The following is a 20,270-nucleotide window of genomic DNA, read 5'->3' as shown; positions in this document are numbered from 1 at the left end:
CGTGGAATCGAGACAAGCGCTTCCGTTGCACATGACACCGCCAGGTCACTTTCACAGCTCAACGTCAACGTTTAACAGCTTGGCGTACGATTGGCAGAAGACTAAGTGCAGCTTCTACAATGCCCATAATTGGGCCAACGTACGTACACTATGACAATATGCTACATAATTGCTCCCTGCGCCGTCGGCGTCAATCTATCGTCAAGGATAGCCTTGCACCTCCTGCGCCTCCTCCAGCACCGCTGCCATAAAGCCACCACTCAGTCTCTTTGTCCGGCGACAAATCAAGGAGCCTGCCCATTCAGTTTGCAGGCTGTTTCATTCTGATCAACGCCAGCTCCTCTAGAAGCGTATGATGCCTGTACGCTAGTCTGATGTCTGGGACGTTGGTCTGTGCACAGGGTTTCAATCAACCGATGCGGGCATTATTCACAAATGAAATAAGCGCCGACCTTATGGATATCATTGCCGGCGGCTCCTGGAAGGTACCATTCTTGTCCCAGCCAGTGACGCTTGACCTCCATCTCGAACCCACTCTGTATCACGGAATTACGGGCTAACTCCGCAAGAGAGCTTTGAGGAAGTTTGTAGATCTACAAAAGCAGTCAAATGCCAGACGCATAACGAGAAAATGGAATCTCTCACATGGGCTGCAACACTGTACTCCTCTAGCAACGGTTCCTGGTGGAGGAATCAGCCACCTGAGCTAACGCAACCCCACAGTGGAGCATCACGACTAACCTTGGTGAAATGGAATTGTAGGGGATCATCGGTGCTCAAACTAACGTTCAAGCCCGTCTTGAAGAAGTCCGGAAGCGGATTTCTCTCGTACGTCAAGAACAACGCGTTGTTGCTCAGTGGACTCATCGCGAGTCCGATCTGCTTGAGGTAAAATAGGTATTGCAGCGCAGGCACCTTGCGCAGCAAGATGCCGTGTGAGATGGAATGCGAAGTCAAGAACGCCGCCGTAAGATGATCAGTATCGCCAGCCTCGCCTGCGTGAGGACGGAGGACAAACGTGTCTTAGGGTGATATCAACACGCACGGCCACGTTCAGTACCGCAGACCACTCACTGAAACCCCTGGCCTGCCTCCAACTATTGAGACTGGCCATATTAGCATACATGTAATACATCCTGTGGACTTTGCCTCAGTAATGGGTTTGTGACGAGATACCAGACAACCTCACCAATACGAGTAAGGTGGATTTTGCTTGACGTCCCAAAGGCGGGGAAATGGAAATTTGCGGTGGAACCGCCGTTCCGCTTTTGACTCATCGTCAACGGAGTCAAAACCGATAACTCTCTGCAGGAAGACGTGGAGCTCTGGGTGAGACTTTGGGTCCTTCGTTACCTCAAACAGAGGACGGAACAGATCTTGGCAGTATAAGGGAGTGTTACTAAAGTGACGTCGAATAGACTCACTGACGACAATGTCTTCAAACGTCTGGACCGTCCCGCTCTCTTTGTATATGTGGTAAAGGCGGGGGACCTGGACGAGCCACCGCACGTTGTGGGAAAACAACTTGTTGTTGACGACCCATTTTGCGACGTTATCCCACTCATTTGCCGACCGAGCGTATACACTGACACGCCATTCGCAGTTCTATTGTATCAACCTTAAGCAAGCAAGCCTCACGGGTCTAGCAAGGTCCAAAATACGTACCTGGTATTTGCTCTGTTCTGTATCCGTCATGACCTCTGCAACACAAGATCAGATGAAGAGGGTGTCATGTCAAGTGGCGTGGACCTTACCTTTTGTAAGCTCCGCAAAATATTTCCCCTCTATCTTGTTGTCAATCTTCAAGAAGATTTCCCGTAAGCGAGATTCGCCGAGGGGGTTGTATTTTAGATTAAATTTGTCGAAACGATGGAATGAGTCCTGATGAGCGTGCATGTCAAGTGTGTCAATGGAAAGGTCGTATGCAGACAGCTTCAGAGATTCAAAAACTTGTTCAAGAGTCAAGTGTGCACCATCACGGTATATCACAACGTCCTGATAAATTTAGTTAGCTTCCTGAAAATAATTAGTATAAGGGCGTTGACCTGTGCATTGTGCTTCATCTTTGACTTGATGAAACGGAGTAGATGCTTCTGATTCATGCAGCTCGCCAAATGAACATGCGTGTCCACTTTTCGTACATTATAAAAGTCTCTGCATGACGTTAGAGCATGATTGGAAGGCGTTGAAAGAAAGTTCAAACCTATGAGGAACACTCTATGCGCACATTTAGTAACCAATGGATTTTTCTCGGGGAGACCAAATCCCACCTTCATATCCGCTAGTTCTTGATACTCGTTCAGAAGACTGTACATATCGAACTTGCTCGCTAAATATCGCAGTCTACGATATGCAAAGCTTTTTGCCGGACCATCTGCGATCGCGCCGAGAACGTAGTCGAGGTCCATAAAATACTCTCGGATGGTAGGGATGTCGAATACTGGCTTCCTGTCTTCTAAAAGAGAGAATAATTCTTGTGTAGTTTTGCAAATTATACTGACAGCCCAGTACTTACCTGCAGTCGATTTGTAAACCTGGTATACACCCTTGTCATCGATTTCGAAACTCCAGCTGCTCTGATCAGGGATCTCGCATTTAGCAAAATCAAACTCATCCATCCCGACATCATGTGAGCTATGAACATCAGGTCCCGAAGTCTTATCCTTAGATGCGAAGTGCCAGTGCGGAGGCGGCTTCCTCGGATAGAGCTTCCACGGCTTGTAGGGGCTCTTTGAGAGTTTAGCAGAGGAGTAACTCTTAACCTCAGGGTTCATGCCAGCTACGTCGGAAGCGCCATTGGCCAAGCCGTGGAAGTGACCATCGTGGTCGCGAGGACTGTCTCCGAGCCTCTGCAAGGATCTTCCAATATACTTGTCTCGGAGCTCAAGGCACTTCTGGAAGGACTGAAAGATCCGAGTGAGCTCAGCATTGGCCACCGAGTCGGCTGAGCAAGGGTTCTCAGCACTGGTGACGAAACGAGGAAGTTTGGGCGAGCATACTGTTCATCTTAGTCTCGGGCATAGGCTCCTGTTCGTCATCATCATAGAAGGGAGAAGGCCTGAGCTTCTCATCGCTCTGTTCAGGAGAAGCGACCTCTTGAAGGGCCGTCATCTTGAAGCTGCTACTGAGAGTAGCAGCTGGACCGCCGTGCTCGGACGGAGCAGACGAGACATCGGACGTACGACGCTGGGCCCAATATTTTCCTTCCATCTGATGCTCTTCAGATGGATCTGGAAGAGGACGCCATTCTTAAAGCTAAACGTACGTGTTGGAGACTCTTCTCGTCTGTATACCCATAGAAGCCATCCTTGGGCTCGGGAATGGTCACGCCAGAATGTGACTCGGTGAAGTCGCCAGACATGTTTGACTCCTGGCGCGTCATAGACTGACGAGAGGGTGTCTGGACATCAGAGGACTGATCACTGAGCTTGTATGAGCCGTTGGCTGCTGTAGCGGGGGACATGATGCTGGGTGAAGGGGAAGCAGGGATGCTACTTTAGCTTTAATCTAGAATTTGAGTCGTTGCATGGACAAGGCAATTGGATCCACAAGCTCGGGTCGAAGGCCGGATCCGATCTGTATTGTGTAATTGGCCAATGACGACGCCTGTAAATAGGATCAAACCGAGGTGATTATTCGCCCTTTTCCAGTCCACTTGCGCCTCCTCCACATCATTTAAAGTCCTCGTTCCTCCTAGACGTCGCCCAAGGTAACCCACTCAATCGCGGTCGCCCAAGACCACGCTTTTTTTTATTTCGCGCAATGGGCAACACCGCGTCTAACGCAAACAACCCACATCCGTCGCCTTCGATCAAGCGAGTAGACTCTCCTTCCAGCCGTTCCTCCAGCCACCAACAGTCCCAATCGCCCTCACCCACCCCGAGCCAGCCCCATCGTTCATTAAGAACGAAGAAAAGGTCGCTCGAACTCCCAGACCTCGCCTCCCTTTCCCTCTCACCCTATAATTCGGCCAACACCTCCCCTCATAGTCGCAGGCCGCCACAGACTTCTTCGCCTATTCCAATCCCCATTCCCAATAATGGTCAAAATGGGCAAATCAATAACGCGACGAACACAGGCACATCTCCCCGGGGCAGACAGATGCATCCACAACCGTACATCCCCAGGAACAACGATAGTAACCTCTCCACCGAGCTGTTAGATCAGCCGTCAACGCACATTCCCGTTCGCCGGGGCCACTACATCCGAGGTACCCATTACAGCTCAACTTATTCCATCCAGTCTCGTGGCTCGGCGAACCCAAGGATGCAGGAGCTCTATGTCGCTAGCCAGCAGGAGCCAGAACCTCCCGCTCAAGATGAGTTCGTCCAGGAGGTTGTTCAATCAACCATCCCCCTCGTGCTGCCAAAATCAGACGACGATCCAACTGCACTTCAATCGCCCTTCGACATCGACGAAAACGGGCAGCTCATCTCAAGACCTGGAGATACCCCTGAGGAACCGAGAGAGCCTATATCCGTCAAGATCATTTGGCGTGGTGGTGGAAAGAACGTGGTGTTGGCACGCGCTGGTGATGATAACTGGAAAGGGAGGCAGCCGATGCGGCGGAGGTGCGCTTCACAGTATCATTGCGTCCCGTTGGAGGCTGATTTCGCGCAGTGATTCGCAAGATGATCATTCCTGGTCAACTTATGTCTCCCTCATGCCGGGCACGCATCATATCAGATTCATTGTCGATAACCAGTGGCGACTCGCCGAAGATCTGCCAACAGCAGTTGACGACGAAGGCAGTCTCGCCAACTATGTTGCCGTCCCGATTTCGGGGCTCACCCCGCCATCCGGGGGCGCTGCTGCCGCTCAGCCCCCACCCGCTCAGTATCCTACATCAGCTGCAAAATACCTATCTTTCTGGTCAGAAAGCTCCGCCATGGGGACGGAGGTATTTACTCTCACAGATCCTGAGAGCTACAAGTCGGGATGGACAGATGAAATACCCCCGGAACTCGTCATAGCTGCACGAGAGGAGGAGGCTTATTTGGCGTACACCTCGGGCACTGATTACGAGCTCGGCACACATGACCATGTCCCTGCGCCGAACATCCCGCCTGCTCCTGCCCTTCCGAGGCATCTCGATAAACTCATTCTCAACTCCAAGGCTTCTGGTGGCAGGGGCCGCGATGGCAGGGATCGACAGCGAGAGCGGGATCGTGACCGTGATCGCGATCGCGACCGGGAACACCGACGCAGGCAAGGCCGGTCTATGCTGGGCATGGCGAGCTCTATCGCAGGCGACGTCCTCAGAGAAGACACGATTGCAGGCTCAGAAACCAAGCCTATCCCAATAACAACTGCGAGCGGCGCGGATGTCACTTTTCAACACCTGTCTGCGGCACAAATCTCGGCACAGACGCCGCTCGGTCTTGAGGGCCCCGGTCTCTCGGACGATGCAAGCGTCCTGCCAGTGCCATCTCATGTTGTGCTCCACCACCTAAGCACCAGCGCGATCCGCAACGGTGTCCTTGCCGTTGGAACCACGACACGGTATCGCAAGAAGGTTAGAATATTTTCACTGAAATTTCTTCACCCGGATGCTAATTACTTCTCTTGCAGTTCCTGACCACCATCTATTACAAGCCCACCTAAGAACCACTTGGTGCCCAGTGCCCACCTCTAAATTCAGATCTTCTCCGCTTGGTTTTTTACGCCATTGTACCACACATTGAGTCTCGTTGGCATTTGCCCTCCTGCGCTGTATCGATCTAGACACGTTTCCTTCTTTTATCCATCCACCCAGGTAGCCCCTCATTTGCTCGATTTGTTCTCCAATCAACATCACGTATCCCACGCCCACCCTGCTGCTACCTATCACGCTCCCATCTTGTCGAATCTGCCACACATGAAACATGGTATGGACCACCACCGATCATCATTGTCTGCCGCGTCCTTCCGCTACCACACTCTTGCCATGCTACCGTTACTTATAGACACATCCTGTATCTCCTCATTTGTTCGTTCTCGATAAACTGACAAAGGCAAGTAAATGTACGTAAACCACCCGATATACACACCACCTCTGGATATGCTTTCTTCCTGCTTTGACTATAACGCGTCTCCTCGAGACAATTTTCAGCGCGTACCCAGGCAACATCGTGTTTCCGCGCAATGGAGCTTGTGTGTGATTCGGAGTTCGAGATATACACATGTTGGTATTCAGGATCAGATATTCGTCTAAAATACAGGTGGACAACAGCGACTAGACAAGAGGCGTGAAGGGATTCATTAGTTGAGGCAGGACCATCAAGGTGCTTTGGCGGGCGAGCATGTGAGGGAAAAGAAGATATGCGACCGATTGAAGAGCAGGATAGGAGAGCGTGACCAATGTACAACATGCAAACCAGGATAATCCGATACAGAGAGTTCAGATAGAGCGACCCGGTCGCTCAGAAGGTGTTTGCCCAGACCTTGCAGTCGAATTTGGACGCCCGCGCCATGTCTATCCAAGGGTGTTTCTATGGTAAAAAAAAACACCCATTCAGTATCTTCACATAATATCAGGGTAACGATGGCGATGGGGTACGTACCAGTAGATCCTTTGGCGTCTTCCTGGCATCTGGGTCCTTGAACAGACAGCTGTCGACAAAGTCCTCTGCCTCCCCGGGGAAACGCCCCTCGGGCGTCAACCGCGGTGCGGGCTCGTTCACGATGTGCTGCAGGAGCTCGAGGATGCTCATCATCATGCCGCCGCCCTGCAAACTGACACCCTTGCTCTTTCTCCGGTCCTTCTTCTTGTCCTTTTCCCTCTTGTCGGCAAGCACGCTTTCTGGTGACAACGTCCCTTCAAGGTCGGAGAAGTTATCGTCGTCGTCAGGATCAGATTCGGAGAAGGGGAAGCGTCCAAGAGCGAGTTCGATCAGTGATATTCCCATCGACCAGACGTCCGATTTGACGGTATACTGAGCTCCTTGGATACGCTCCGGCTGTGGGGTATATGTGAGAACTCTGTATGTTGTCAGAGCGATAAAAAGTGAACCCACGCTCATATAGGTGGACGTGCCCACGAAGGTATCAGCAATGGAGTTGATGAGTTCGCCTGAGACACCAAAGTCGCAAATTTTGATTTGCCCCTCCGAGTTGCAGAGGATGTTGGATGGTTTGATGTCTGGGCACATGAGTACCGGTCAACGACACTACGTGAGCTCTTGACTTACCGCGATGTATTATCCGGTGGACGTCGTACAGGTAGGTCAGACCCTCGAGCACAGCAAGAGCGACCTTGCTGACAACCTCGATGTCGATCGCGCCAATCTTCTTGTAAATGCCATCGAGAGAGCCCTTGTCCATGAATTCCATACAGATGCAGATATTGGGGTCTGAAAGGAAAGCGCCATAGAAGGAGATGATGTATGGTGAATGACAGTCGTGCATGATATGCAGTTCTCGTAGAATCTGTTTCCGCACAGAGGGTTTCGCATCAATGAGAACGATCTAATGAAATGGACGTCAGCCGTGAGCCATTCGTCGCTATGCAAGCCGATGCACCTTCTTCGCCATTATCGTCTTGGTGGGTATGTGCTCGACCTTCTTGACACTGCCGCCGTTCCCTTGACCGAGCTCCTGGAGGTCTTTGAGGTCCTCGTTCCGGAGGTCGTAGCGCGTTTCAGCGTTCATGTCGAGGTTGGCGAGCGTATTGGACAAGGTAGTGTGATAAGTGTTTCGACGTCCAGAAGTCGACCCCGACGTGGGTGCAGACGGGAGGTTACTGTCCTGAGGGCCAGGAGCTTCCGAGTCGCCATTGGCTTGTGAGCCACCTATCTTGGGAGCTGCGAGAGTCATCGGCGGGGGACGTTTCTTAGTAGTAGGAGCGGCTCTTGTAGGCTTGGGCTCCTGCTCTTTGGGAGGTGCAGGTGCAGGTGCGGGTGCGGCATGGGCGACATCGAGCTGAAGGGCCTTGAAGTTGCGTTTCTTGCGGATCGGGGTGGTCGCCGCCATGTTCGACGACCTGGGCGCGTGTGGTGGGAGAGAAGAAGGATAAGGGAAGAGGAATCCAGCAACAGAGCTGGGATCGCTACCTGCCGTTACTTGACTTGCCTCACTCGAAATAAACCTCCATTCGTCCAAAACATTTCCTGCATAAACGCGCCTTTGTTTCCATAACAGGCTACTTTACCCTTAAAAGCGCTCTCATTCAGCCACAAAATTTGTTCTTGTGCGCCCACGCGCCCATCGATGCTTCGGGCGCTTAAAGGCGTCGGCTAGCAGATGAATCCCACACTCTTCAATGGCCCCAGCCAACGCGCCGGCGGTGATCGACAGGCACCCCAACGAGTCGATCTTCACCACCTTGACGCATCCTTGCGCCTTACAGTGCAGTTTAGTATCCAATTAGGTGCACTAGTAGTCAATATTATTCTCAATCATTGATAACGTGCAGTTCTGAGACCCGCCGACACCACACTATTGCACCTCATGAGAGCCACCGATTGATATGGATGATTGAAAATGAGGGGGATTTGATATATTACTAGCCTTCGCAGCGCAAGGCACGGACGGCTCACGTATTCAAGCGAGGAGACGGCACCTGGAGCCTGGCAACATATAGTAATGCCACCGTGACTGTGTCAGTTCCTTGCTTCAACACTATTAGCGCTCTGATCCGACAAGTAACATTGATTACTTACTGGCTACTAAGATTTGGATGTTGCACCTGATCTAGAGGTGTTTCACGGACGATATCCTAGCTGCAGACTGAACCGAGTTCAAAGTTTGCACCGCTCCTCATCAGTTTTCGACTATATGCGCATGATCTTCATACTATGTGTCGGCCAATGAAACTGAGCTAAAAGGGATTCCCCACATATGTCATGATTAGCGCGGCTGCTCGCGTGGCTTGAACCGATCGGCAACGGGATTTTGGCGTCATCTCTTCGTCCGAGACTTGGGCCCCCTAGTCAATCCCAGTCGCCATCCGCGTCGACAACAACATTTCCGTCGCTTCAAGCACCAAACGCGAATCACCCTGTTTCTTAATATCACTTATAGCCACCCTTCAGATGTTATTCTTCCCCTGGACGTCATTCGAATATGAATATTCCGACATGTCCGAAAGATCCATTTGTGACCAGAGATGACTCGGTCGCATCGTCCGAGACTTAAGAGCCGCATTCAATACCGTCTATCAGAGCACTCAGACGTACTCAAACGTACCATTACCTCAACAATGGATTCGACGGATACCATCGACCTAGCAGCGCGAACACCACTTCCCTACTCTTCCTCCGACGAGTCTCTTGCTTCCGAAAGGCTAGCCGATACTAGCGCCGAGGAAGGCCTGCGCAACAATGAATCGTCACTGGCCCCAGTGGATGGAGGGTTTGGCGCATGGTCATTTGTAGGCTTGGCGGGTCCAGTCTGATGAAAACAAATGGCTCACTTCCCCTAAGCTAGCCGGCGCATTCATGGTTGAAACCATCGTCTGGGGCTTCTCTATTGCCTACGGCTCATTCTTGAGCGAGTATCTTGCCGACACCAAGTATGCATCCCAGTCTTGGGCAGCAACAGGCTTGCCTCTCGTTGGTCCACTTTCTTCAGGGATTATGTACTGTTCAGGTATAGATCCCTCGCGCTTATCGTAATATTGTTGATACTGACAAGGCGTCAGGGTTCTTTCTTTACCCCACTATCGCCCGCTATCCGTTCGCTCGACGCCCAATGATGTGGGCTGGCACTGCTATCATGTTTCTGAGCTTATTCATTGCGAGCTATACTACCAAGGTAGCCAACATGTTGCCCCACTGAAACATGATTACTTATCGTCTCGTCAAGATCGTTGAGTTGATCATCCTGCAAGGGTGCCTTTATGGCATCGGCGGCGGTAAGATCGCTATCATCAAGAGTTTTGGGATATCGAGCTCACATGAATTGCAGCAATCGTTTATGCACCGACAATCTCATACTTGTCAGAATGGTTCGTCACAAGGCGTGGTATGGCGAATGGAGTCATCTTCGCAGGTACATGCTCTTTGCTGTGCCGAGTCTTTGCAGTGCAACTGAGCATGATTTGGATGATCGCTAGGCACGGCGGCGGGTGGTCTGCTGCTCCCTCTGATCGTCCCCCACTTGATCGCGTCCTACGGGATCCAGAAGGCACTCCGCATCCTCGCCATCGCGTCGACCATAGCACTTGTACCGGCGCTTCCTTTCATCAAAGGCCGCTTGCCTGAGTCTCGGGTCGCTGGCCCTAGGGCCCGATCCTCGGGCTATGGATGGATGCGCAACGAGACAGTGTGGTTTGTGCTCGCAGCAAACACTCTTCAAGGCTTCGGATACTTTGTTCCAACTGTCTGGCTCCCAAGTAAGCCGCGCTTATTCACCTTTGTTTGTTGAATTCTAACCATTGGAATGTTCTTTTGTAGCATTTGCATCAGACCTTGGTCTGAGCAGCGCGAATGCATCGCTCATGCTCGCACTCCTGAATGGTACATTATACTTTTGCGATTTAATCAATGTCTCGCTTACTGACTTTCACATGTGCTGTACAGGCTCCTCCGTCGTGGGTCGTATCGGGCTCGGCTACCTCTCAGACAGGACCGACCCATGGATTCTCGCCATGATAACCCTTTCCCTAGCTTCCGTATCGAGCTTTGTCCTCTGGGGTGTTCTTTCCAACTCCTTGGCAGGCCTTCTTGCATTCGGCATCGCATACGGAAGCATTGCGGGGGGTTGGTCGTCGCTGTGGACAGGCTTCATCAAACCCATTGCCAGTATGTAATTCATAAAACAGATCGTGGCCATAAGCTAACGGCAAGATTACCAGAGGACGACTTGACGCTTTCGACCTCCCTGTACGGCTACCTCCTCTTCTCTCGAGGTTTGGGAAATGTCTTGTCTACGCCTATCTCAACCTCGCTCTCCAGCGGATACGGCTCAGGCTCAGGCCAAAGGCACATCAAGACGGGTTTCGACGTTGCAGGTGGTAAATTTGAAAAGATGATTGTATATGTCGGAGCCTGTTTCGCAGGTGCCACATTGGTGGTTAGCACTCAGTGGGCGCTGCGCCGAATGAAGTCCAGCTCGTAGACGTCGCAGCTTTCTTTTCTACGACATATCTTTCAAAAAGAGTTCTACTCCATCTACAAAAAAACTCCAATTATTTCAAATATTCGTCTATATGTATTACGTGAATATACAATCAAAGCGCCATTCCGGATGGTTCCAGTTCATCATCAACCGACACATGTTCCAATTCGTGGAGATCGACATGCACATGTTCACCCTCACCCTCAGGCACCTCCGGGACTGTGTGCACAGAGCGCACAGAAGGAGGCATAGGAGAGTTGGGCAACGGGGTAACAGGTTCCTTTGGCTCAGTACCCGGGGCTGCAGCGGCAACGTCAGGCGATGTTGGAACCGACGTCGTACTCTGGACGCTCCCACGCGGCAACGAGAAACGGCTCGAGCGGTTGCTCCAGAAGGACTGAATACCAGCACCCCACGAGCTTAGTGACGAACGTACATCCGTCGTCCCGCTCGTGCTGGCGGGGCGCGAGGAAGACGAGCTGCCGACAGAGTCGCGAGAAACCTGCCGGGTCATACCAGGGTTAGGAGGATCAGACGGTGCTGAGACGAGCTCTGGCTCATCTAGCGCCTTCGTCGCATCGGGTGAGGTAGCTGGCGTGGCGCTGGAAAGAGTCGGGGTTGACGTTGCACTGGGGGATCGTTGTTGCCAACGCTCGCGTACGCCTTCGACGGCCTTGAAAAAGTTCGTCGAACCGGTGGTGATTGTCCGGCTGATTACCTCACGGGTAGGACCGAGCTGCTGCTCCAGCTTTAGATCCTGAATTCCTTCTGACAGACGGAGTCCAATGTCGGCGACCGCTGATGGTCTTTGAAGGCATGGGTGTCTGTCGCAAGGTCAAGTCGTACTCGCCATATCCTAGCATCTCAGACATACCGTGGTTCAACAATGTCAAACAAGGTAGGATCAGTGGTGCGGTCCCAGACTTCGTATGCCGATGTCTTCATGAATTCTACAATCCAAGCAGGGTTGAAGTCATCGGCGGACCTCGAATCGCCACCTACGCGATATCAGGAAGGCAAGGTTATCTATGTGTTCGCATCAGACTAACCTGTACCTCCGGTAATAATGACACCATTTCCTTTGCCTTTGGACAAGAAACTCTGGTATTTGATGCTGGACAATGCAGCAGCGACATATTCTTCGAACTATGCAACGCGTCAATAACCTTTTCTGTACAGGACGGACATACAGACCTTCGCGCGTAGATAGTCGTCACTACCTTTGAACCTTAAAAACTCCATGCGTCAAGTCTTGGATGGCATGAAGCGGGTCGTGACTCACCTCACGCTGGGAGTTGCGGGACCGTTGTCCCCCATAGACTCTGTGACATCTTTCACAATTTCGTCCATCCATTTTCGATCAGCGCCAGTCAGGGTAACAAGTCTCTCAAGCCTGGGATTTCTGAACTCAACCGTGCCAGTTTCGGTCTACAGTAAAAAAAAAGTTAGTGACTGATGAGCGAGCGCGCGACCTGTAATGTGAAACGCACATTTACGAGTAGATCAACCTCTTTTTGCTGCGTCACTATGGAGTTGGTACTTCCGCAAAGCCAGCTCTGCGAGTCCCGGAGCATGTCCATTTGATGAAGGGCGACATAAGGTTGGAAGAAAGCATCCTGCAACAAGGATAAGACATAAACCGACGTGAGCAGGTATGGATGATTCAGACCTTTCCAAACAAGTCAAGTGGGAGACCCATAAAAGCCATCATACTCTTTCGGTCTGACGTCTTCAAGGAGTTAGGTCGAGAGAGTGTAGGAGCTCGGGAGGCTAACGGAGGGGATCCACAATCCTCTAGGTTTTGCAATAATCCTTGTACAGAGAAATGTATCAGTAGATTGATTCCCCAAGTTCTTATAATAAATACCTGGTATCAGGGAGATAAGCGAATATTGATAGGTACACAGCCGCTCAACAGGAGGACCTGCAAACATAATCTACGGGAGAATGAGAACGCTATCGGTATGTCGACGCATAAACCAACCTTCTTCTGCAGGATCAATGTTTTCAGCAGAACGAGTGTTCTATGACGGAAAGTGTGCACAAGTTGTCGCCTGCATGGTTGAGCACACTAGCACAAAAGCAAGATAACGAGACACTCACAAACTTGTACCCATGTACAGTCCACTCTCAGTCAGCTGGCTGCGTAAGGAGTTTTCCAACGCCGTAGCAAAATCGCGCAAAATGTCTGTGGACGTGAAGTCTCTGGGGCAGGTATTCATGAGATTTCAAGGACTCCCTGAAAAGTTAATTAACATACCTCTGGTCGAAAAGCGCCCTAGTAACAACACCCAGCTTGTCCCTGAGAGCACAAGCTATAACTTTGAACTGCATAACCAAGATGTATGCTCGTGCTCTCACCGTATAGGTCCAAACACCGGTTTAGATGCAAGTACAACCACAGCTTTCTGGACAATAGATCGTGTCACATCTACGTCCTTGATGAGGAGAGCAGATGCGGCTATTTGGCGATTACAGCTACACTCTCTGTTAGGGTGCAGAAATTTGTTCTGGTAAGAAGAACTTACGATATACCGAATATGGTGGTGGGATTAGGAGACGATGGTACAAGGTGGAAATATGAATAATCTTCTTCGTACTAGACAGGACACTTAGCAAGAGAGCTATGGTAAACAAATAGTATCCCACCAGATGTGCACCATCAGGCAGCGCAAGGAATGGCAACATCCTGGCTACCTCCGCGTCTTCAAATATGTCACCTATGTGGAACTCAATCTTGGGTCCCACCTACAAATACGACATAGGATGAGTATCTGACGGTCATGATGAAGAACTATCTCACCAGATGGTTGAAGTCTACTAGGGCGACTCCTAGGACCAATGGTCCCGCTGGTGGCAGGACAAGCATGGACTCCGGGCGCGCCTTGCGCGAGTACGACGATGAAGATATGGACTCCGCGTCTTCAGGTGATAGCTGCGGTGGGGGGTATGTTGGCAACGGCGCGGTGGCCGAAGTTGCCTTCTCGTCCACATCCTTGAAAGAGAACGCGGCCGAGGGCGCAGCGGATGTAATAGAACTGGCCCGGCGTGGGTCGCCGTCTGCAAAGTTGAGGCTTTGGTCCTCGCTAACTTCGTCCGTCTCCGCGCCAAAGTCAATCTCGACAGAGTCGTGCTCATGGGCGTCCGCAAAGAAGTCTCGCGCTTGAAGAGGTAGATTTGTACTGGAGTGCGCGGGGGAACGGTTTGGTGACGAAAGGGCGACAGATCGTTGGGAAGCAGTCTCGGCGTCGTCGTGCTCGTGCTCAAGCTCGAGGATATGATGTGGCTTGTGTTCTATTCTGTGAACAACTTCTTCGTCCTTGTGAGGATGCTCATGCTCGTCATCGAGTTTGATTTCGTGGGTCTCATGCTCGTCACCGAGTTGGATTTCGTGAGTCTCATTGTCGGAGTCGTGATTATGAGTGTCGGTGGGATCGGACATGTGAGTCGCATGTGAGCCGAGAGGGACGGCAGTGTGAGGCGGGCTGAGAGCAACATCCTCCGTGTCTGACATAGTTGTCTAATGAATGGTGGTTGAAACGATGGATGGGTGGTGCGCAGTATATGAAAGGACAAGCCTGAACATGCAGCAAGCCTGGTAAGCTCTGGCAAGGCGACCAGACGCGGATCGCCTTTTGCCGCTGCTTAGTGTTTTCGATTCCAGTAACCTCCAGCTAGCTGTTCGGGCTCAGTATGCACGGGGAACGACTATCTTCCGTAAACTATAAAGTTCTGCCTATACAGGAGACTAGAGAAGTTGGTACGTATTTCCTCTCCATGCATAACAGACATGTAGGGGCACATGCATATGCAAAGCATTTATAGGGCATGCTTCAAATTGAAACATCTTTCCACGTTCTCGATGCCAGACCAACTGGTCTGCAATCGTCATGTTCTGCAATCATTCTCGCTCCTGTGCCTCGAGCCGTTTCTTAAACCGTTCAATCTTACAGCTTGGACAGGGAAATAACTAGAGGTTTACGTGTTCTAGTTGAACTCCGCACAGACGATCAGACCGTCGAGATCCAGCCCTCTAAACAGGCTGTACACTTGTACTAGATCATCAGGTGTCTGAGATGCGATCACAACGCCAGTGTAAGCAATTAGGACGGCTTCGTCGGACACCTGGACTCAAACGGTACGAGCATTCGCAAACAAATGCTTCTAAAATGTGCGTCGATTCCTCTCGCTTGCCTGGAAACTCTGCTGGGCAGGACCTCCTTCAAGTGGCTTGTTTGTGTCCCATTAGAGAACGCTTCGCGCGGTGATAACACTGGTCAAGAAACCGGAAAGTTTATTCTGGTAAGATGCTGGGACATATCGCACCCATTGAAACCTGGCAACGGTGGTGATGCGCTTCCGCGCTATGTGCCACCTTGCATCTTTTCCCAAGGCGTTAACGCTCTCCCCTGGGTGAAATAGATCCTGTATGTGATGCTCCCGAGGCTATAAACGTTGCAGCACTCCAGTGCTATTCGGTTCGTCTCCTGCCCGCCATTGCTCCCCTTGACGGGGTATGCTCCCATGTCCAACAACGTGACAGTGGACGACGAGGACCCGGGTATGGTGTATTCTCTGTCTTCCATCGCTCCGCAGTGGAATCCACTTGGAGAAAGGACAAGGCATAAAGGGAGTATTAATAAGGGTGGTGGTATACGGGGCGCGTTTGACGGGACTCTGACTGGAACAAGCGAAGCGGGCGCAACCGCCACCTTCTCTTTCAATGGTACGCTATTCATCAGGGAAGTTGCTCAAGTAACCCTGGTAATGACCATAGACTTAGGCACAGGTATCACAGTATACGGCGCATACGGCCCCATCCCGAATAACATTACTGGCGTTTCCACTACAACTCCACCCATCTCAAACTATACCATCGATAGTGGAACTCCTGTATCGTTTTCCGTCGACCTTTTCCCTACGGCAGCGGTTTTCGGCCAACAGTTCTTCGCTACGGATACCTTGAGTGGTGACGCCGAACACACACTCGTTATTACCAATGTTCAGGACGGAGCCTGGTTATGGATTGATGACCTCGTTTTTACTCCCTATGACGGTGCGTCCTCCTGTTCCTGGCCCATTGCCCACTTGCCATACGACCAACGAGCACATTGGTACCTGCAGCATCTCCAGTACCAACACCCAATCCCTCCGTTTCACCCTCACCAAGTGCCACCTTGTCGTCAAGTCATTTGTCTGCTGGGGGGATTGCCGGTGCTGTAATTGGGAGTCTAGCTGCCGTGATTTTGATAGTTGCGGCAGTCTACCGATATCAGTCGCGGCGGAAGCGAGACCTGCGTACAGGCGCATGGTTTTCTGGTTCAAAATGGACAATATCGCAGTGTACTTTGCCAAGATTTCTACGGTCAGACACAGCCACTATTTACCCATCGGACTCGATTAGTTCTCGCAACGTCCCCGTGGATCCACCGCGAAGTCTACCGCACAACCTTCCCCTTCTACCTACGCCAGCCATGGCGGAGCAACGCCAGTTGGTTCACTCTGATCATCAAAACCGGACTCCAATGCCTTACCCAGATCCTCATACGCCTTCTTCTGACATAATTCTGGCTAGAGGAGCGGATGACCATGACATACATGCAAGGAAACCCGGTGAATATCTTTACTAATTTACGGTACACATTTCTCTCGTCGATATTCGTATTTCTCTACCATTCCGCTTCCTTCCGTTTTGTACTCCGGGACCTTCTTGGGCACATATACACAGCGGGAATAGCCCGATAAGTTCTCGGGACTTATGGTGGAAGTATTGAAGACGTATTTTAACTTTGTTTTGCTGGAAAAGCGACACTTATGGTACTTAGCGGGGAGATATTCTGATTAAATTATCTTTTGTGACCAAATTGGCCGTGTCAAGTGTGAATCGCCAAAATTTATTCAAAATGCGTCCTTGGTAAGTTCCAAAATAAGTCTCGCTGTCCTGGCAAAATTTCATTATATTGCATCCACAATATTTCCACAATAAATTCTGAGAACTTATTGGGCTACTCCCCCTGTGTATATCCCCGTGTTTCGAACACTCACTTTCGAACACTCACCCCCTTCAGGTGACAACATTCCGCATTACAACCGCATTGAACTTCTTGGCATTTTGTCTTGCACGCTTGCTTGTACCATAGTTCTACGTCCTCGACAATTGTTTGACCAGAAAATTAGCAATCTCATCGAACTTGGCACCGAGTAGCTCTTCAGCATCAGGCACGTAATCGAACGAATGCTCTTTGCCCTCGACTTCCAGCAAAGTGACGTCCACGTCTGCCTGCTTCAGCAACACATACATATTTCGCGACTCTTGGATTAAGACGGCTGAGTCTTCGGTGCCGTGCGCCAGGTAAATCGGCGGCCAATCTCTCGACACACAGAACTGGGGACAAAGGCTCAGAGACTTCTCCGGAATGAGCTGTCGCGCCTTCTGCCAGACGTCTGCTCCAGGTCTACCAGGGCCAGTCTCGGAAGCCTGATCCACCAATGGTCTTAGCTGGACGCTCAAACTATCGGGCTCGTGCAGATCCGTGTAGTAGTCCACGAACTTTCCCATTTGAAGATATAGCCGCCCGAGGAGCATGCGTGAGTTAGCAGGGTATCCCGGGATGTGGTGCGTCTGTGAGTAATACGCGAGAGGCGAATCTGAAGTTGCGGGAAGATTGCCGAAAGGGTGCAGGAATTCTTCAAAGTCTTGGGGATCTAGCATCTCGCGGCCACGGAAGAAGGGTTTGGTCTTCGGCGTGAGGTAGTGAGGTGTCTGAGAAGCACAGCCAACCTCAGACAGAGAAGAGTACGCGCAGAAACGAGTGGGCTCACGATAAAGTCCCCACCCATCGCATATAATGCAACGACGGCTTTGGGCCGAGGTGTGGCGTGCATAGCTGCAAGATAAGCACACAGGCCACCTGCACTTGTCCCCGCTACCCCGAGAGCTTGAGCGTCGACACATACCCCAGACCGCGCTTGGGCCAGCTCGTCATTAAGACGCGTAGCAACAAAGGCAAATGCATCCTTGATGTCCTCTATCACATCGTGTCCTGTCGACGGTGGAATCAGCCGATAGTCGACGCTAATGAAAACGATGCCACGAGACGAGAGCCGTGCTGTCAAGATTTGAAGATGTCAGTATCAAGTTGGTATCAAGTTAACCGCGAACACGACCGCCCCTGTCTTGAGTCAACTGATCCACTGACTTTGCATCCACGTCGGAAGCCAACTCTTCCGATTTCCTACACCGAATCCACCGCCGTGAAAATAAACGACGGCGGGAACTTCTCGGCTACCACTGACTGCGACTCGGATGTCATGAGGCAGGTATACGTCAATGAGCTGTCGGAGAGCCCCGGTTCGCTTGTACTCAAAAGTTAAGGGAACAGTGCAAGCATCCATAGCGCTGTTTAAAAGAAGCTTCAGCGCTTCTTGGGAAGTGGCTATGCTTCTCAACAATCGTGCCACTAAGCACATTCGTCTCCTGGCGGATGCATCCAGCGAAGGTGATCAAAACTTATACAACGTGGTTACACGGGCCCGAGACAACAGCGATCCTCTATAGTACTTACAACTCGAGAGATCTTGTCTTGCTGGTCCAGTAAGAATACATCCACAAGGACAAGGTGGAGACATATACTACACCCATAACCGCATAATTTGCTTGCATCTTCTCCCAATACTCTATCCATGACCACGTCGGGGAATTGACTGCCTTGATAGCCTTCACTGCCCAATAAACACACAAGCCTACGTTGGCAGCGATAGCGACGGCAGTCATGAGTCTTTCTTTGCGTGCAACCATAGTCCTGCGAATGCGGTCAATCCGCACCATAATGGTCTGATCTGACGGAGGCCCCGCTGCACCAGCGGCATCGATCGCTGCAACCTCGGCGGGTGTCAAGGGCGCTGCAAGTGCTTGAGTGATGGGATATTATTCCACAGTCAAGGTGCACGCACTCAGATCTGCAACTTCCAAGTACTCTCTTAGATGCTCCTCGCTGCGGCTGGTTCTGAGGCGGGAATAAACTAAAACGAAGACTATGGCATGGTCATTGAACACTCACGTCACTATCGCTGCACCCTTGCTAAGCACCCACGCAAATATCATTTGCGTTGGCGTCGCCTTTCGTTGAGCAGCTGATTTAGCCAGGATTTTCCCAAGAGCTCCTTCTGGGTACTTTGTAATAGGGCTGTGTGGTTTTATTTAGTCCGGCTATATGAGACTTGAGAAAATCAACTAACTCCAAGCTGCTGTATGCTTGTACGACGATTCCATGTTCCGCACAGAGTTGCAGCAAGGATTTCTGAGACTCATAGTTGTACGGGTGGAGCTTTATCTGCGACAGGCGTCAGATATTTCACAAGTCATGAAAGAAGATAGCATTCACCTGATTTACGGCAGGTTTGACGTTAGCAACTTTGAGAAGCCTCTGCATCTCTTCGACCCCAAAGTTGCTGACGCCGATGCTCCTGACGAGAAATCAGTGTTCGCGCTACCACAAACAAGAGCTCGACCTACGACGCCAAACCGGTACGTTTGATTAACTCAAACTGAGCCCACCCGGCTGCATAGTCGTCCCCTAGGTACTCGGGGACATGCGACAAGTATAGGTTGACACTGTTCACGCCCAGCTATCAAAAGTGCATTAGCGATTTAGCCATTCATAGTGCATAGAACGTACTCGGGCAATACTGCTGTGAATGTTGTTCAGGATGTGCCCGCCTTCGCCGCACTTGGTTGTTATGAAGAGCTCAGAACGGGGAACGCCAGTTTCCTTGATGGCGAGCCCTACATATTGCTCTGTCTGATAGTCTGACGCAAAATGCGCTCTCTGATCAGGACATCGATGCCTGCTGTTGGTGCTGCATGGATGCTAACGCACTGTATGCGGTATCAAGGTGGTGAAAGCCAACGTCGATAGCTTGCTTCACATATTGAGTAATGTCATGGAATTTCATTGAAGATCCAGAGCCAAATGCGATGACAGGGAGCTTATCAAGCACTGGAGTCAGCGATGGACTGGTTTGATGCGTCTTGAAATCACCTCGTTGCCATCGTTGAGTTTGACCGTTCCAAAGGGCATGGAGGAGTAAGACAAGGATCGTGTGCTTCAAGCCCTGATTTTATCGCGTAGGCACATGCTCGGGTTGTGCTATGTTAGTTTTGCCATAAAAACAGCGCGGCCAGTGCGAGCCTTCCTGTGCGGGAGGTAGCGAGTGCTGTGTGCTATTCACGT

The 20,270-nt window shown here is 51.0% G+C and overlaps 8 protein-coding genes across 8 annotated transcripts; 3 read left to right on the top strand and 5 right to left on the bottom strand.

Moving 5' to 3' along the window:
• Nucleotides 1-68: 68 nt before the first annotated feature.
• CONPUDRAFT_104465 (AMP deaminase) lies at nt 69-3,373 on the bottom strand. Its single transcript, XM_007770430.1, has 15 exons — nt 3,266-3,373; nt 3,000-3,210; nt 2,516-2,944; nt 2,271-2,455; nt 2,204-2,217; nt 2,046-2,154; nt 1,755-1,995; nt 1,666-1,700; nt 1,425-1,605; nt 1,190-1,376; nt 1,075-1,136; nt 742-1,022; nt 646-681; nt 453-593; nt 69-391 (listed from the first exon to the last, which is right to left on the bottom strand). The coding sequence occupies exons 1-15, from the start codon at nt 3,359-3,361 to the stop codon at nt 302-304; spliced, it is 2,298 nt and encodes a 765-aa protein (XP_007768620.1). The 5' UTR covers nt 3,362-3,373; the 3' UTR covers nt 69-301.
• A 304-nt stretch (nt 3,374-3,677) lies between these two features.
• On the top strand, nt 3,678-6,018 carry CONPUDRAFT_82243 (carbohydrate-binding module family 48 protein). Its single transcript, XM_007770429.1, has 3 exons — nt 3,678-4,571; nt 4,621-5,515; nt 5,572-6,018. Exons 1-3 carry the CDS (start codon nt 3,763-3,765, stop codon nt 5,602-5,604), a joined length of 1,737 nt encoding a protein of 578 aa, XP_007768619.1. The 5' UTR covers nt 3,678-3,762; the 3' UTR covers nt 5,605-6,018.
• Nucleotides 6,019-6,401: 383 nt separating this feature from the next.
• On the bottom strand, nt 6,402-7,794 carry CONPUDRAFT_55810 (kinase; the record flags this gene model as incomplete). Its single annotated transcript, XM_007770034.1, has 6 exons — nt 6,402-6,470; nt 6,543-6,668; nt 6,720-6,938; nt 6,996-7,120; nt 7,170-7,446; nt 7,501-7,794. 6 exons carry the CDS (start codon nt 7,792-7,794, stop codon nt 6,402-6,404), a joined length of 1,110 nt encoding a protein of 369 aa, XP_007768224.1.
• A 1,370-nt stretch (nt 7,795-9,164) lies between these two features.
• On the top strand, nt 9,165-11,855 carry CONPUDRAFT_124217 (MFS general substrate transporter). Its single transcript, XM_007770428.1, has 9 exons — nt 9,165-9,349; nt 9,402-9,567; nt 9,620-9,732; nt 9,784-9,832; nt 9,886-9,969; nt 10,034-10,312; nt 10,374-10,436; nt 10,500-10,721; nt 10,775-11,855. The coding sequence occupies exons 1-9, from the start codon at nt 9,179-9,181 to the stop codon at nt 11,035-11,037; spliced, it is 1,410 nt and encodes a 469-aa protein (XP_007768618.1). The 5' UTR covers nt 9,165-9,178; the 3' UTR covers nt 11,038-11,855.
• A 46-nt stretch (nt 11,856-11,901) lies between these two features.
• On the bottom strand, nt 11,902-13,906 carry CONPUDRAFT_56688 (uncharacterized protein; the record flags this gene model as incomplete). The annotated part of the gene is made up of 14 exons (XM_007770098.1): nt 11,902-12,035; nt 12,087-12,183; nt 12,232-12,265; nt 12,320-12,465; nt 12,528-12,653; nt 12,707-12,849; nt 12,905-12,974; nt 13,022-13,091; nt 13,141-13,242; nt 13,298-13,339; nt 13,399-13,515; nt 13,566-13,636; nt 13,687-13,785; nt 13,841-13,906. 14 exons carry the CDS (start codon nt 13,904-13,906, stop codon nt 11,902-11,904), a joined length of 1,317 nt encoding a protein of 438 aa, XP_007768288.1.
• Nucleotides 13,907-15,561: 1,655 nt separating this feature from the next.
• On the top strand, nt 15,562-16,543 carry CONPUDRAFT_73002 (uncharacterized protein; the record flags this gene model as incomplete). Its single annotated transcript, XM_007770111.1, has 4 exons — nt 15,562-15,763; nt 15,827-16,093; nt 16,314-16,402; nt 16,442-16,543. 4 exons carry the CDS (start codon nt 15,562-15,564, stop codon nt 16,541-16,543), a joined length of 660 nt encoding a protein of 219 aa, XP_007768301.1.
• A 586-nt stretch (nt 16,544-17,129) lies between these two features.
• CONPUDRAFT_82238 (alpha beta-hydrolase) lies at nt 17,130-18,378 on the bottom strand. Its single transcript, XM_007770427.1, has 3 exons — nt 18,237-18,378; nt 17,860-18,146; nt 17,130-17,800 (listed from the first exon to the last, which is right to left on the bottom strand). The coding sequence occupies exons 1-3, from the start codon at nt 18,241-18,243 to the stop codon at nt 17,180-17,182; spliced, it is 915 nt and encodes a 304-aa protein (XP_007768617.1). The 5' UTR covers nt 18,244-18,378; the 3' UTR covers nt 17,130-17,179.
• A 157-nt stretch (nt 18,379-18,535) lies between these two features.
• CONPUDRAFT_104451 (Aldo keto reductase) lies at nt 18,536-20,204 on the bottom strand. Its single transcript, XM_007770426.1, has 9 exons — nt 20,079-20,204; nt 19,917-20,025; nt 19,716-19,846; nt 19,553-19,665; nt 19,422-19,503; nt 19,276-19,370; nt 19,098-19,223; nt 18,991-19,043; nt 18,536-18,939 (listed from the first exon to the last, which is right to left on the bottom strand). The coding sequence occupies exons 1-9, from the start codon at nt 20,115-20,117 to the stop codon at nt 18,599-18,601; spliced, it is 1,089 nt and encodes a 362-aa protein (XP_007768616.1). The 5' UTR covers nt 20,118-20,204; the 3' UTR covers nt 18,536-18,598.
• Nucleotides 20,205-20,270: the final 66 nt, after the last annotated feature.

This window comes from Coniophora puteana (assembly GCF_000271625.1).
Source record: "Coniophora puteana RWD-64-598 SS2 unplaced genomic scaffold CONPUscaffold_6, whole genome shotgun sequence".
Lineage (NCBI taxonomy): Eukaryota > Fungi > Basidiomycota > Agaricomycetes > Boletales > Coniophoraceae > Coniophora > Coniophora puteana.
The sequence above is the reverse complement of the archived record's forward strand: the minus strand, read 5'-3'. Positions and strand labels throughout refer to the sequence as shown.

Bases quoted from the DNA above. Each gene is read 5' to 3' on its own strand.
- CONPUDRAFT_104465 (XM_007770430.1), bottom strand. From the start codon at position 3,361: ATGTCTGGCGACTTCACCGAGTCACATTCTGGCGTGACCATTCCCGAG. The intron at 2,456-2,515 runs GTAAGTACTGGG...TCTCTCTTTTAG, and splicing joins GGTTTACAAATCGACTGCAG to AAGACAGGAAGCCAGTATTC. The intron at 392-452 runs GTCGGCGCTTAT...CCCTGTGCACAG, and splicing joins CCGGCAATGATATCCATAAG to ACCAACGTCCCAGACATCAG.
- CONPUDRAFT_82243 (XM_007770429.1), top strand. From the start codon at position 3,763: ATGGGCAACACCGCGTCTAACGCAAACAACCCACATCCGTCGCCTTCG. The intron at 4,572-4,620 runs GTGCGCTTCACA...GATTTCGCGCAG, and splicing joins AGGCAGCCGATGCGGCGGAG to TGATTCGCAAGATGATCATT. The intron at 5,516-5,571 runs GTTAGAATATTT...CTTCTCTTGCAG, and splicing joins CGACACGGTATCGCAAGAAG to TTCCTGACCACCATCTATTA.
- CONPUDRAFT_124217 (XM_007770428.1), top strand. From the start codon at position 9,179: ATGGATTCGACGGATACCATCGACCTAGCAGCGCGAACACCACTTCCC. The intron at 9,970-10,033 runs GTACATGCTCTT...GATGATCGCTAG, and splicing joins GAATGGAGTCATCTTCGCAG to GCACGGCGGCGGGTGGTCTG. The intron at 10,313-10,373 runs GTAAGCCGCGCT...GTTCTTTTGTAG, and splicing joins TCCAACTGTCTGGCTCCCAA to CATTTGCATCAGACCTTGGT.
- CONPUDRAFT_82238 (XM_007770427.1), bottom strand. The intron at 17,801-17,859 runs GTGAGCCCACTC...TGTGCTTCTCAG, and splicing joins CGATGGGTGGGGACTTTATC to ACACCTCACTACCTCACGCC.
- CONPUDRAFT_104451 (XM_007770426.1), bottom strand. From the start codon at position 20,117: ATGCCCTTTGGAACGGTCAAACTCAACGATGGCAACGAG. The intron at 19,666-19,715 runs GTACGTTCTATG...CACTTTTGATAG, and splicing joins TTCACAGCAGTATTGCCCGA to CTGGGCGTGAACAGTGTCAA. The intron at 18,940-18,990 runs GTGCGTGCACCT...AAGCACTTGCAG, and splicing joins CTTGGAAGTTGCAGATCTGA to CGCCCTTGACACCCGCCGAG.